The sequence below is a fragment of the Chrysochloris asiatica genome, unplaced genomic scaffold (assembly GCF_000296735.1).
Source record: "Chrysochloris asiatica unplaced genomic scaffold, ChrAsi1.0 scaffold00050, whole genome shotgun sequence".
Taxonomy (NCBI): Eukaryota; Metazoa; Chordata; class Mammalia; order Afrosoricida; family Chrysochloridae; genus Chrysochloris; species Chrysochloris asiatica.
Window position 1 is genome coordinate 11,356,636 of NW_006408568.1, and position 15,856 is coordinate 11,372,491.

The 15,856-nt window shown below is 40.3% G+C and overlaps 1 protein-coding gene across 2 annotated transcripts in view; it reads right to left on the reverse strand.

Moving 5' to 3' along the window:
• Positions 1 to 345: 345 nt before the first annotated feature.
• The window catches only part of ATP6V1E1 (ATPase, H+ transporting, lysosomal 31kDa, V1 subunit E1), a 23,769-nt gene continuing 8,258 nt past the window's right edge, over positions 346 to 15,856 (reverse strand). The window contains exons 3-9 of one of the 2 annotated variants that reach the window (XM_006862722.1): positions 12,999 to 13,108; positions 11,553 to 11,619; positions 5,519 to 5,608; positions 4,624 to 4,692; positions 2,611 to 2,705; positions 1,502 to 1,589; positions 346 to 408 (exon numbers count right to left, since the gene is read on the reverse strand). In XM_006862722.1, coding sequence (XP_006862784.1) covers positions 346 to 408; positions 1,502 to 1,589; positions 2,611 to 2,705; positions 4,624 to 4,692; positions 5,519 to 5,608; positions 11,553 to 11,619; positions 12,999 to 13,108 — 582 coding nt within the window. The remainder of the gene's footprint in view (positions 409 to 1,501; positions 1,590 to 2,610; positions 2,706 to 4,623; positions 4,693 to 5,518; positions 5,609 to 11,552; positions 11,620 to 12,998; positions 13,109 to 15,856) is intronic. The other variant, XM_006862723.1, reaches the window with a different exon arrangement.

Genomic DNA, 15,856 nt, shown 5'->3' on the forward strand with positions numbered 1-15,856 from the left:
CCATGCACGTCTCTCTAGACCAGAGAACTGGGGGTGGAACGAGCAGAGGACAGTGGAAGTCATGCAACCACCATCTGATCCCTTCCCATCACGCTGCAGGACCAGCAGAATGGTGTGCTGCTTCTGGATGGACTAGAGGTAGGTTCCCAACTGATTTAAGGGTAACTCACTCCTATTGGTAACAATTAGGCCAGGGGCATTAGCTACAGTAGGGTACGCCACTGATAAATACAGAGCAATATTAGAACAGCATAGAGGAGGTTACATAGATAATCTTGGTTCTTCAATATCAGAAATCTCCCATGTCTTATCAGTAAAGTGGAATGTACTCCATCTCCCAAATGCTTAGTCCAAAAACTTCCTGTTGGCGTTAGCACCAAACAAGGCTCCGCGTACCTCAGGCATCATCTGTGAAGAAACAATTTTCATTAATAAGTGTTGCCAGTTGGAGAACATGGACAGAGCTGCCCATCTTAACTTCAGGCAGAAGGCCCACCCCTCTGTGTCTGGGAAGAGAAGCCACATGGTTAAGTACATCCAGTATGTTTTCCTCTGATGTGAAGCATTTTAACAGAGTCACTGGTAAGAGTGAACTGATGACACATTTGGAGGGAAGACCCACTGCCATCGAGTCACTTCTCACAGCAATCCTAGAGGATAGAGGAGAACTGCTCCTCAGGGTTTCTGAGGCTGGAAATGATTATGGGAGCAGAAAGCCTCATCTTTCTCCCCGGAGGTGGCATATCCATTATGTGCTCTCTGTTTGCAGTGACTGAACAGAAAACTGAAAATTCAAGTTTATGCAGAAGTACAGTGAAGTACTTGTTATGACAAATGAAAACTCCTAAGGAGAATTCAGTTTCAAACGTCAATGGCTATGTGTGGTTACTGAACACTTGCAATGTAGCTAAGCTGACTGAGAAACAAAATTTTCAATTTTACTCAATTTAAACAGCCAGATATAAATAGTGATTGTTATACTGGGCAGCACAAGTCTGAGGTTTTAAAGTTGTAGAAAATGATACTCAAGGCTCAAGTGTTTTCAGACAAGCACTTGTACAACAGCACATGACTCTTCTAAGTTAGGGAAAACTGAGTTCGCAACCACAGCAATAGGTCACCATTATTGACTGGTATTTGGGAACAACTGGAATTTCCCCAGCTTGTTTGCCAGAATTAATTTAAACAAACCTGGAAACAGAGGAAGACTCAGCAACCCTACAGCATTTTTTTGTTAAACAAGTGTTTACTTTAGTTCCCATTATCTTTGCTAGAGAGAGGACGCCATCCCACATGTGGTGAAATGTACATACAGGTTAGAGTCCAAGATGAACAAAACTCTTGATCTGACCCCAAATCCTTCCTCAGGTCAATACCTAATTCTCATTCCTTTTAAGAACATGTGAAGGATGAGAAACCTCAACTATTAGTGAATAGACACGTGTTCTCTGTGTCCCCTCAAAGTAATAGCACGCCAACTATCAAGATGTATCCCACTCACCTGCTGAGCTATGAGATCCAGGCGGCTTTCAAGGGTGTTGGAAACCTTTATTTTACGATCCCCATTATAGATTTCAACACCACCAGCTCTACAGACAACAAAGGAAATAATCATTTTTACCAATGTGAGGAAGCCAGAAATACGCGTGGTTCATTTATTTGATCCCCTTGGAGAAAAGCACTTTTGGTGTATGGAGTTCCTGAATACTGCAAGGAGCCAATAAGCATAAGACACAGACTGGGAATTAATTTGAAAAAAGCTTCTGACAAGTAAGGTATGTGTCTTGACAAGCCCCATTTACTGGGTGTCTGCTATTTGCAAATTTGATTTTATGTTACAGTACCTCATTTAATTCTAACAAAACAAAAAGGGTGGGATTTAGTTCCAGTGTGTAAATCAATAGATAAAGGTCACAGCTTTACCTGTCCAAAATGATTATGAAATGGCTTCACTAACAGTCCTTACCGGAACCTTTTTTTTAAAAACGCCAGTACTGCTTTAATAAGGCAACTCGTAACTGTTTTGCGTATAAGATGAAAGGTACACTGCACCTTTGTCTAATCTCCCCCTCCGACAGTCCTGCTATTCCATTCCTCAAAGTTCCTCAGCACTCCGAACCCATAAGGTCAACAGTGAGATTCTACTGCAGGGCACCTCAGGGAATTAGAATTTGCTGCATTAGAACCTGTTTCTGTTTCATCTATCTTCAGTTGCTCTAAGCAGATTCTATTCTTCAGAGACACACGGTTAGTTCTTTGCTGAAATCCTGGCCCAATGTCTGTAATAAAATTCTTAATCCTTCTCAGGGGAGGAAGGGAAGGAAGACTTAACAGGAAATAAGAATGTCTACTGTATGCTAGACACTCACTAGATATGAAGGCGAGGGCGTCTCACCTTATTTTCACAATAACCTTCAGTTTCATACCATCCTCAGTATTTTAAAACAAAAGAGCACTGAGAGAAAAAGCAGCCAATAGCCTCAAGTGGATCACCACCACATCCCCAGTCACTGTGGCATCAGAGCCCCTCAGAAGAAACACACTGATCTAGGCCAGTGTGAGTCCTTGCTCTCCTTGAAAGAACACTAAAAGCAGGGAATGCGTGCTTACATGTCCTCAGGCAGGTAGGCCTCCTGATCAATTTGAACATCAACATCTTTTTTGGTGGCGATTTTGTACATAGGGATTGCTTTTTGCACCGCAGCCTAGAGAAACAAAGCAATGAAAGGTTTTGCAGCAAACTATGGAGCAGGTACCCCCCAAAATCAACAGTCTAAGTATACAAGTAAGGACTACTGTCTTGTTACTAAGTGCTGTTGAGTCGGTTCCAACTCAGAGCGATCCTGTACAGGGTTTCCAGGGCTTTTAAATCTTTGAGGGAGTGAAAGCCTCATCTTGTTCCCATGGAGTCGCTGCTGGGCTCAAACTGCTAACCCTGTGGTTCACTGTACATTACTTGTGCTATAAAGCCAGTGTCCACTGCTGTAACTACAATTAGTGAGGCATAAGTTAGTGGACTGTCCTGCTTTGACCGATATTATACATACTCTTTTGCTTTCATTAAGGACTGTCCAACTCAGCATATCTGAGGTTGTTTCTGAGGAGCAGCTGGTGGGTTTGAACAGCTGAGATTATGGTTTACAATGCATTGCTTATCCTACAGTGCCAAACTTGGAGTCCGTATGTACTCTAGTCCACACACAAGGAACATTTTCTTGAAAGAGTTGAAAGTACTTAAAATATTTTTCTCTGAAAAGATTAGGAGTGGAACCAATTGATGCATATATTTACTTCTTCACTGCTCCTCAAATCTAATGGAGTATCACTTTAGGGAACTGCTCATTGACAATGGACACCATGTAAGTGTCTGGAAAAAACAGCAGTATCACTGTACCATTGAGGAGTCTGCTGGCAACTCAGGCCTCCACAGAGTGGCATGGCCTTGGTGCATTCTCCATTCTCATATCTAGGTTCCTGTTTTATGGGTTCATGAACAGGCTATCAGCACAAACATGGATCACTGAGAGCACCTTTATGGTGGAGAGTATATAAGGGGGATTCAAAAAATTCACTGTCTTTTCATTCCATTTTTCTACAAACTTTCTGTAGTCCCGTCAATACCTGTGGGGAATGAACCACACCTATGTTCTCCAGCTAGTACATTTTCTTTCTCAGGACATACATTACATGAGGAGACAAATTATAATAAAAATGTAAATGTATGTGTATTATAAAGGCATTAATCTATAATATGGCATGGAATCACCAGGGAACTAACGACTCACATCTTGGCCTTAAAGCAAACTCGTGGAAAAAGTAACAGAGCAAAGGAACGCAGTTAACCAAACCCAAACCTGTTGCTGTCAAGTTGAATCAGGACAGAGGAGAAGTACCCTAGAGGGAAGCAGGCAGCCACACCTTTCTCTCATGGAGTGGCTACAGAGTTCAGATCACTGACCTCTGGGTTACAGCTGAGGGGAGTCAATGACATGATTTAAAGTTCCTTCTGTCTGGAGCATTCACGTCTTATTACAACATGGCCAGACAGTGTCTCCCTCAGTTACAAGGATGGGGCCTGCATGGGAGGGTATCTTCTTCACTGCTGACCAACCTCCTTTCTGGTAACCACATTGATTCTGTAGGTATGGGAATATGTTTAACTGGGTTAGAGCCAGGACTTGCTGGCCTGGGAGTAGTTAGCCTCTTTAAAGTAGTGTTATCTACACTGGCCACAATCTAACAGACACTGCTTTTATTATTGATCTTTAGAAGACGATGGCATTAGAAAAGTCCTATAAAGGGAGCAGGGCACTGCCACAGGTGGCAACTTATTAGTAGCTTCAGTAAGATTATATGAACAATCTCCACAGTGTGCTTTTGTTTGTTAAGTGCCGTCGAGTCAGTTCCAACTCATAGTGACCCAGTATAAGGTTTCTGAGGAACAGCTGGTGGATTTGAACCACCAACCTGACAGTTCAAACTGACCTTGTGGTCCAGTGCTTACCCTACAGGGCCACACCAGGACTCCTAGACTCCTCAAATTTCTATGTTTGAGATGTCATCTATTATAGAACCTTCTGATCTTTAAAAAAAAAAAAGAGAGATTTCTTCTAAGCTCTTTACCTTTACCAGAGGGAAATCCTGTTTCCGGCAACGAACAATCATTCGGGGTTCCAGCAGCTGGTATAAACCCTACAGAACACAATCAGATGTCACTGGTAGGAAATGTAAACCATAAAATACAACAGCAGTATAATACCTGGTGTGGCGCTGTAGGCTAATGCATCAGACTGCAAAGTCTGTGTTTCAAGCTCGCCAGCCGCTCCTCAGAAACCCAATACAGGGTCGCTATGGGTCGGCTCCAACGCGACATAACTTCACAACAACATAGTTCTTTTCAGAACATGGCAAGATCCTGGTGTCACGAATCAGATAAAACTAACACTGCTCTACTTGTTGTCGTTAAGTGCTGTTAAGTCGGATCCAACTCACAGTGATCCTGTACAGGATTTCCAAGGAGTGACTGCTGAACTTGAACCACCAACCTTGCATTTCAAATTGACATTGCAGTCCAGTACATAAACTCACAGCGCCACACCAGGACTCCAAACAACACTGCTCTGGTGGTACACACAAAATTCATTTGGGAGTCTTGTCTTACATCAACCAGGTTGAGGACAAGGATTGCAATTAACCTATGTATGTAAAGTAAAACATGCATCCACAGCCTGGCAATAAGCAATACAAACGTATAAACTCTGGTCCAAACCCCAATATGGAAGTATTTTAGTGGAGGGCTCAAGTTAAGGATATTTAAAGCTGAAGGTTATAAGCAAATCAGACTCTTAGGGTCACAAAAGCCTGGAAGTCTTATCAGAGCACAGAGATGTTAACACATTTATCAGACAAGGAAAAGGAAAAAAAGCTGAGAATAAAAGAACACAGCGGATCTCTAAGAAAGCCTGTGATGTTTCTATCAGTTGTGGTTGGAGCTTGTAGCCCCGTCTTGGAAATGTACCTGGAGGACCAGTCCATCCAGCAGCACTTGGTACCTGGTTGTATCTTTCACCACCTTGCTGAGTCTCTGTTTTGCTTCATTGAGTAGGTCCTACAAAGAAAGGAAAGAAAAAGTTATTTACACATTGTGGTCCTATCTCATGCCCTACTGCTTCACATTTCATTGCTGGGTTTTCATTCAGTAAATAACAAGCCAGAGTCTCTTCTAAATGTTGATACGGGAAGCATGAAGCACCAGATCCGCTCCCAAGAAGTTCACGGACTAATGGAAGAATAGCTCAGGTACCCATCACTTCAGATATCTATACAACTGACTCTCATGGAAAGATCTTATAATAGTGATTTGAAAAGCAAACTACTGAGACACTTGCAAACTATGATCCCCCTTTTATTAGGAAAACAAACCAGAAGATGTGTATATTAGACCACAATATCAACAACACTTACCTCTGGGAGGCTGGATTACCAATGACTTTAATTTTTTTTAGGATACTTTGTACTTCCTAATTCACATGGTATTGATGTGTAACAAATTATCAGGTTTAATGCCAAACCAATCAGATAATCTAGCTATGGTTAAATACCCTCTCTAGATGCATATATATGTAGTTGTTGTTAAGTGCCTTCAAATCCGTTCTAACTCATAGCAACTCTGTATAGGGTTTCCAAGGAGCAGTGGTAGCTTTGAACCACGGACCTAGTGGTTAGCAGTTAAGTGCTTATCCTACATCACCACACCAGAATGCACCATTATGCCCACAAACATACTGCCACTGAGTCGATTACAATTCATAGTGACCCTATACAGGTTTTCCAAAACTGTACATATTTTCAGGAGCAGACAGCCTCATCATTCTCCCAAGCACTGGCTGCTGGATTTGAATCACTGATGTTACAGTTAACAGTGTACCCTACTATGTTACTGTGGTTAGCAGTCAAGTGCTTATTCAACAGTGCCACACCAGGACTCCATGCACTACTATAGAAATATTTAAATTGTGGTTAGACAACTTTAAGAATTTCATGAAGATAGTCTGAGGATCCATGTCATTCTAGATTGTAATGAAGACTATTAAATTTCTATTTTTTGAAAAATCAAATAAGATGATTGTTTTAAATATATACGTAGATAGATATATGTATGCTATATGCCTTAATATAATCTTCACCAGATTAAACATTGAAAGAAAATCCTTACATTGCACATTACTATAACTCAAGAACATCCTGGTTAGGAACTTAGCTGCTAACCAAAGGGTTGATGGTTCAAACCCACTCAGTAGCTCTGTGGGAGAAAGACCTGGTGATCTGCTTCCATAGATTACAGCCAAGACGTCCCTGTGAACAATTCTATTCTGTCACATGGGATCACTAAGAATTTTAAATCAACTGGAAAACACTTAACAACAAGACATCCAAATCTAAGCGAGAGATAAAAATTCAGCGAAGGTATACTCAATTTAGCTTTTCATATACTGGGAATAAAGACTAATAAGCACAGTAAAAAGTGAGTTATTTGCAGAAAAATAAATGTAAAAAAAGGTTCCTCTTCCTCATTTAAAAAATAAGCCAGTTGACTTCTTTCAGCCCCAAATGCAAGGATTCAAAAGATCAATCCTTTCTCTCTATTTCAGAAACTTTGAACACTTTTAATGTTTTTCTTCTTCGATTTCATTCTACATTAGAATACATAGTCTGTCCCCAGTCCAAACATAATTTAATGTCATTCATTGGTCCATGAATCACAGTGTCATTCACTTTATGTAAATTAAACAGAGCACACCATTCCTGAGAGCCATTCCAGAGCAGGGAGAGAAGAGCTGCAATACTGGAGATGGTGAGAAGTAGTAAGAGGAAAGAAAGGAGTATTGTAACCATTTAAAATAAACTTTGAAGTTAAGGCTTTAATACACAGATTCCATTTTTTCCTTAAACATCATTCCTTATTACATTCCACAAAAAATTGATAAAATGCTTAAAATGCCCTGGGTAGTTTATAAGATTTTAGTTTATTAATAAATCAAAGCGATAGAAAATGCTCCTTTACTGCTTTTTGCTTATTAGAACCCAAAGTAGGCAGCCTTTATTAACAGTGCCCTCTTTAAGGGAAAGGCCCAAGTAACTGGAAAATATTACACTTTGAAGTCTAATCCAAGTTAGGCACACGTAGCTATCAAGCAAAGCCAAGTACTTTTAAAGTGAGCAACAAAATGTCCAAACAGAACAATCATTCTTCCTCTTCTTCTAAATACAATCATGAGATGATAAGTTACTTTATTTTCCCCATTGGTGTGATCATCTAAGTGGTTAAGCTAGTGGTGGCTCAATTTCACTTCCTTTCAGTTCTTGGCCAGCTTTTATCTTAAGCTGACCGAGGTATTTCTATGACAACAGCTACTAAAGGAACTCACTAGAGAAACTGGCAGGCCATTATCCTTCTCACTACATTGTATGTGACTTGCTTTAAGATTTTTCTAGTCCCCAGTGACTCAAGAGAAAGTAGAAAATCTCAACATCTTCCCATGGCAACAGCCCTTCTGAAGCATATTCTCCACCAATCAGACTTAACCACCATAGCAAGAAATCTTTACACAGTAGTCCACGGTTCACAAAGATGGAGACCGAAGACAAAGGGTTATAATTCTGAGGGAGACCAGAAATGTTAAGAAGCAATGACAAAAAATAATGTGAAAAATATCTAAAGTTCAAAGGAAGAATATGGTCCTTTGTTTTGTTTTTAAAAAGGTAAGAAAATTGCTTTCTGGGATGTTACAGAAACTGGGCAGAAAATGCCTTAAACTTTTCAGAATTAAAATTTCTATATGAACACCATTAAGACAGATAATAAATCAATTTCTAGCTTTAGGTGTCCACCAAAACAACCTAAGCTCTAGAAATATTATTAACTAAATATTAATGGCCCAGAAAATTTAGGAAGTTTATAGGCACAGGAATAGATGCATACATGATATACAACATTTAGGTGAAAAAGATTTCAGCCCTTCTCTACCAATAGATCCCTCAAGCAATTTTCTCTTTGTGCTGGAACCAACCAGTCAATACTGGCCATGTAAAAGCATAAGAGTACGAAGATAGGTTTGCTCTGAGAGAGTAACATTACATACATTCGACTTGCAAAGAGCAGAATCAGTCATCTGTACAAGTAATCCACTTTGGAAAAATGATCTAGAAATGGATAGTTAAACACCACTCAAAATGCCAAGGATGTAAGGAGGTCTGAGTAAACTCAACTTCAACTAAGAAGGCTGAGACCTAATGAATACTGTTGGTGTTAAGTGCCGTTGAGTCAGTTCTGACTCACAGTGACTGTATAGGGTTTCCGAGGAGGGGCTGATGGGTCTGAACTCCTGACCTTGTGATTAACAGTGCAGTACTAATCCTACACTGCCACACTACCACACTTAAACAAAGGAGAGCCATTCCAGAGCAGAGAGAAGAGCTGCAACACTGGAGATGGTGAGAAGTAGTGACCGAGAATCAGGGATAGCAGAGGTAGCAGAAGCAGGAGAGAGACACATGTAGCCCACGGAGCCAGAAAACTGAGCAGTTTTCAGGCAGGAGGCTTGCTGGTGGATTGTGTGCCTCCAGATACTTGGCAGAGCTGGACTCCTTGACTCAGGGAACAGGAACACTAGCATATTCGGGGCAAGGCCTTCTGGTATAGTGGGGTACCTCTGGGCACACACTGGTGAAACTAAAAAGCTTCCTAACACTGGCTGGAACAAGGCAGAGACTAGGTCAGCCCAGGGGCCAGCTGGGCATGAGTGAGCAGCTGTCCTGACTGAAGAACTATATCCTGAGTCATTCCTGACCCTGAACTTTAACCCAACAGACCCCATAATAGTGAGTATTGCCCATGAGTTCAATGTGGACACTGTAATGAATGACTGAAGCTGCAGAGAAGTGTGAGTGGCATGAGGGACGTCTGGGGTCGGAATCGGTGAACATATTTTGGAGAGAGAAGTATGCCTGACCTCTGCTTCACAGAAGTCAGCTTTGGGCTGATGTCAATGGTGATTCTCTCTTCTCCTTGAGAAGTCAGAGGAGGTTAGATGATGAACCATTATCACAGATGACAATAGCTAAACTATGTCTCCTTTGTCCTACCTAGTCTGAGGGGTTAACTGGACTCTCATCTCTCTTTAACCTTAACCACACTGAAAGTTCTACTTCAGGGCTAGTGAAATTAGAATTAAAACAGGGCTTTTAAATTTTCCTTTAAAAAAAAAAAAAAATTGCATACGTTATGAGGGTTGGGAAAAAGATAATACAGAACTACCATTTATTCAACAACTGTTGTGTGAGGTGGTGTACTGGCCATATACTAGGATTTCTCATTTAATTCTAAGTAACCTGATGTAGCAACGAAAGACTGCTAACCAAAAGGTCGGTAGTTCAAAACACAAGCGGCTCCTTGGAAACCCCATAGGAGGTCGTTATGAGTTGGAACTGACTTGAAGGCACTTAATAACGACAACCTTCAGGTACAGTTTTCCAGTGTATAGGAAATGCAGGGTCAAGAAGATTACAAGGGGTTAAAAAAATACCCAAACATCTGGTAGCGGTGATATAAAAATTGAAATCCCAAGTAGATTCCAGAGCTTACGCTCGTAAACCTGGAAAACATCTGGAAAGGCAAGGGGAACAGGATAAGCAGTAGGTAGAGGAAAACAACTAAAGGACCACGTGACTTAAATCAAAATAGCAAACAAATTCCCCTTTTCTTTTCATTTTTATCCTGTATTTTCCCCTTCCATCTTTTGTCAATGTCTGTTTCTATCTAACTGTTTGACAACTCCCCTTCTTTTCACCATTTCTCAATCTATGGATATTATGGTGCAGCTGAATTACTTGATATGACTATTCTAGTCATAGTCTTTGTAACACCGCTAAATGAGTACGTGGGGCCATGCAAAGAGGGTGTAGGGATTGGTCAGTTTTGACATTCTGCTAGGTTTAAAATGAGTCATCTCAGAAATGGAAAAGGGGGATCTTGTGCCCATCAAAAAAGAAGAGTTAGGAGTGGAGTATGTCTTTTGGAGCCTGAGGTCCCTGCACTGAATCTCTTAGATCCAGGAGCAAGAGCTGTGATACCAGAGAAGTGGTGGAGGCAGAGGCGGAAGCAGCACCAAGAGCACGAGACAGAGTGGTGGCTTCCTGAGTGTCTTTGGGTGGGAGGCTCGCTGAATCAGGAGAGCCAGAGTCAAGTGCCTTTGGGCTGAGGCTTGTGGCTGCCTGGTGTGCGCTTTAGGCATTTATCTTGTGGACAGTGCTACAGGAACTTTGTAACATTATTCAAGCAGGGCAGAGGCCAAGGCCAAGGGGCCACATGGCTGAGGTCAAGGACCACAGAGAGGCATCCCTGACTGAACTGTATCCTGAGCAGTTTTTATCATGAATTGTAGCCTGTTAATTTCCCTTTCTGTTACATATAAATATATATCAATTCAGTTCCCTAACCCAGGCCTGTTGATTGTTCTTGATCTGTTCTATTCCAGTCACTCATCACAATCAGAAATGCCTTCTGAAAGCCAAACCAGTATTTACTTATTTAAAAGGATTTAAAGCAACTTACAGAAAACAAAATTTAGGTTAAATATCAAAGTTAATTTGGAAAAAAACCCAACAGATATAGTTAGTTAAAACTTACTTACTCCATAATAACAGTGAATAGAGGCAGTCACTATTCAACTTCTAGACTAAGTGGTAAATCTCTTTAGGTTTCTGCCCTCCTCTTCCTTGGATGACTGCAATCCTCACCAACCGGTTTTCCTGTTTCTAACTTCTTCCGTATTACTAACCAACAGACTCATATCATGAGTCCTACTTATGAGATTCCCCACAAAAACACGACAAAAACAACTTTAATGACTTCCATCAAAAACAGGTGACACTCGTTAATCTTGTGTTCATGGTCCCTATACTAACTGCATCCTACCTCTCCAGTTTTATTAGACTTACTAGTCCCTATTACCCTCATAGTAATTTTATAACTAACAGAGGTAATTACTCACTGAGATAAGGTCATCTCTCGCTCTGAGGACTTTCAGTCTTGCTTGATTCATCAAATTGGACATCTGACTGCAAAAGGGTAAAGAAATAGTATCATTAGAGCATAAGTATATATATATAAATAAAAAATAAAGTTGAACTACAAGGTCAGCGGTTCAGTCTCACCAGCCACTCCTTGGAAACCCTATAGGGTTGCTATGGGTCGGAACTGATTCGACGGCACTTAACAACAAAAAATATATATATTGTATTGAGCGAATGTATTGTATTTGGCGAATCTGCTACAAAAGACCTCTTTAGAGGGTTTAAAGAACCAGGATGTCACTTTGAGGTCTAAGATTCACCTGACACAAGCTACAGTATTTTTAATCACCTTACATGCATGTAAACGTTAGACAGTGAATAAGCAAGAGTAAAGAAGAATTGATGCCTTTGAATTATGGTATTGGTGAAAGGTATTCTGGTATTGCTGCCAGAAGAACAAACAAATCTGTCTTGGAAGATGCTGAATATGACATCAAGAGGGACCAGTCCCTGGAAAAGGACAGTGTGCTTGGTAAAGTAGAAAGTCAATGAAAAAGTGGAAGACCCAACAATTTCCTACAATTTTAAGGATGACGCAAGAGCAGGTAGTGTTCTACTCTGTTGTACACAGGGTTACTGTGAGTTGGAACCAACTTGACGGCACCTAACAGCAGTACTGACTTTATCACCTTCTAAGGAGCTCTGGTAGCGCAGTGGTTACAAATCGGGCTGTAAACCGCAAGGTCAGCAGTTTGAAACTACCAGCTGTTCGGGAGAAAGATGAGGCTTTCTGCTTCCGTAAAAATTTACAGCCTTGGAAACCCTATACAGGGTCACTATGAGTCGGAACCGACTCTATAGCACATAACCATCACCAAGGAGCTCTGGCACTGTAGTGGTTATGAATTGGGCTGCAAACCTCAGCACAGCAGTTTGAAACTACCAGCTGTTCCGTGGGAGAAAGATGAGGCTTTCTGCTCCTGTAAAGATTTACAGCCTCAAACCCTGTACAGGGTCACTATGAGTCGGAACCGACTCCATGGCACAAAACAACAACAGTACAACAAAAATTTGATACATGACAAATATATTTCTAAGGACGAACTTTGTATTTGAAAAAACAGGAAGGATTTATTGAGCACTTTCATACCTACTATCCCAGTTAATTTTTCGATAATCCTGTAAGGCTTCCATTTTCACAAAGGAGGAAAACAAAGTTAAGCAATAGGTCCAAGGTCAGAGAATGAGTACAGGAGTCAGGGCCTGAACCCTACCTGCCTGACTCCTCCCATGCTTCTGTTCTGCTGTTCTGTCCACCTGTCCCACAAACCTTTGAAAGTTTTATTGTTTTTGTTTTTTTACTTTTTATTGTGATTTGGGTTGAAAGATTCTTTAGCTTAATATTGTGACAAGGATCTACTTACATTTTCTTCTGCTGCTCAATCTGCTTTTCTTTCTTTTCATAATATTCCATAATCTTCAGTCTTTGGGTTTGCACAAGACGACCTTTCTCAATGTTGAACTCTTCTTCTGCCTACCAAAGAATTCATACCGATGAATTAATTTCACCCTAATATATGTAACAAACATTTCCTGTCTCAGTATTTTTCCCTGGTACCATGCAATGACATTGTGTTCATGACACAGTGCAACTATTACCATTCTTCATCTCAAACATTTTCCAGCGCCCTTAACAGCAGCTCAGTGTCCTCTAAACAGTAACTTCCCGTTCTCCTCTTGTCTGCTCCTGGTAACTTTTCCACAGTCTAAATATTCCACATAAGTGGAATCTTGCAATTTGACTTATTTAACTCAGCATCATGTTTTCAAAATGTGTCTATTGATGGGCATTAGGTAGTTTCTGTCTGTTGGTTATTGCTAAAAGTGCTGTAATGAACACTGGCGGACAGGTATTTATTTTGGGTTCCACTTTTGCTTCTTTTGGGGATGTGCATCACACCAGATTTTTTTTTTTTTTTAACTTTTTTTTTGTGATTTGAGTGGACGTTTACAGACAAGATCATCAGTTTTACATTCAACAACTCCTACATTTTGTTTCATCTCAAAGACTGCAATCCCTTCCCTGCAACAACAGTTATCCGGCTTCCTCTCTGTGGATCTTATTTCCATTCCACCCTCCTTCCCATCCCTTCTCACCTCTGGCCTTAGGTAAATGTTTATTGCCCATTCCTTGGTAAGGCTACCTTACTAGTGTTATTCTCTCCCCTATATACTTATCTGACGTCCTTGTGTGGCGCTATGGGTTAATGCGCCAGACTGCAAAGCCATTTGAACTGCAAGGTCGGTGGTTCAAGCTCACCAGCTGCTCCTTGGAAACCCTATCAGGGTCGCTATGGGTCGGAACTGACTCGACGGCACTTAACAACAACAACATAGACCAATCTGCTTACTTCTTGGCTGAAAATTGAGCCACACGGTGAGTTCCATTACAGATATGGGATCAAGGGTCAGTGTCTCAGACTTCTCCACCCTCCTTCTAACCAGTAAGCTTGGTTTTGTTTTGTTTTAAATAATTCTGAGTTTTGTTCCCCATTTTCTCCCACTCTATCCAGGACCTTCTAATATAATCACTTTCATAACAGTTGGTAGAACCTTCTCGTTTTGAAGTCACAGTCATGGTGATTGATGTTTACTTGCTCCACTGGTTCACTGGACTAGTTAACTGCAAACATTTTCATTTATCATCACTTTTCTTTCTTCCACATAAGGTGAGATCAATAGTTACACCTTAGATGGCTTAAGCTCATCAGCTTTTAAGATTCCAGTCACTGCTTACCAAAGTAGGCTATAGAACATTGTCTTTGTGAACTATGTGATGCCAATTGACCATGGTGCTCCCTGAGACTATGATCCTAATACCGGCAGCCCAGCAACTCACTGCTTTCAGATGTTTATAACTTCTAAGAATTTTCATCATTTTGCCCGCTGTATGCTCTACCACATTCATAGTTGTGTTTGCAGGAAAGATACAAGTACCCATGTACAAATAACCTCTTTCAAACCCTTAAAAATGTGTGTGTACTCCCACTCTCCCTCCCATACCTGTTCAACCTGTGTATCTGTCCATTATCTACCTACAGAACAGGGTTGCCTCACACCAGATTTTGAAGAACAGTTTTATTTTTAAGGAGCTGGTGATAAGGGTTTCTTTATGATCTTATTTAATATCTAGAACAGGGAGTCTACTGGGTCTCTAGTCTTCAAAAATTACATCTAATTTATTTCAAAAATAAAGACCAGGAATTTTTGTTATGAACAATGAGTCAGAAAACATAAACTTGAATCAAGTATAAGAGCATCCAGCAACAAAGTTACGAAAGACACAATCTAATAGAAGACTGACTGTGTTCATGGAGACAATTACTGGGTATTCTAAAGTTAATCCATCTGCTTACTAGTGGGATAATGAAAAGACCACAGAATTTACCATTTACAAGATCTGGGTTACTGCTCATGAAGTCTGATTAAGTAATCTCAGTGTCCTCTCTTATAAAATGAAATAAAAGTGGTATTCTTTCTTCATACATTAAATAAACAAGGCAAATGTAAGATCTTTTAAAATTATAAATCATTATAAAAACTTAAATTGTTAGCTTCATCAGTGTAAATTATTGAGGAGTTATTTCTTCATGATTTTCTTTTTTTGTTTTTTTTTTGTCTTTGTCTTCATGATTTTCAACAGTAAAAAATTATAATTTTAGAAAAGTTAGCTAACGTTGTTGATCTGGACATTTAATATTGGGCATAGGTACTTGAGCTTTTCAATCTTAAACTACATGAATAAGAGCTCAGATCTGTCTCTATCACTGGAAATAAGTATAGATGGAATACTAGCTAAGACTCCTTAAAATAGGAGTGCATTCACCATCTATGATGGGTATGTGATGGTTAATGTTATGTGTCAACCTTGCTAAGCCCTGATTCCCAGGATCATGTGATTGTCATCTGATGTAATTACCCTCTGTCTTATGTGTTGTAAACCCTCACCTCTATATGTTAATGAGCCAGGAGCAGTGTGGGGTGTATCTTGAACCACAGCCTTACAAGACACAGCTTTACTCAACTCTCATCCTTACAGAAGTCCTGTCCTTACTCAAACCACACTCTTATTGGGATGTAAGGGGAGTTTCATCCAATAGGTACCAGTGTGACCTTCATCCAGTGTGTGTATACATATATACACACACACATATACACATGTATGTGCGTATGTATATATATGTATGTGCGTGTGTGCATGTGTAGATATATGTATACAAAC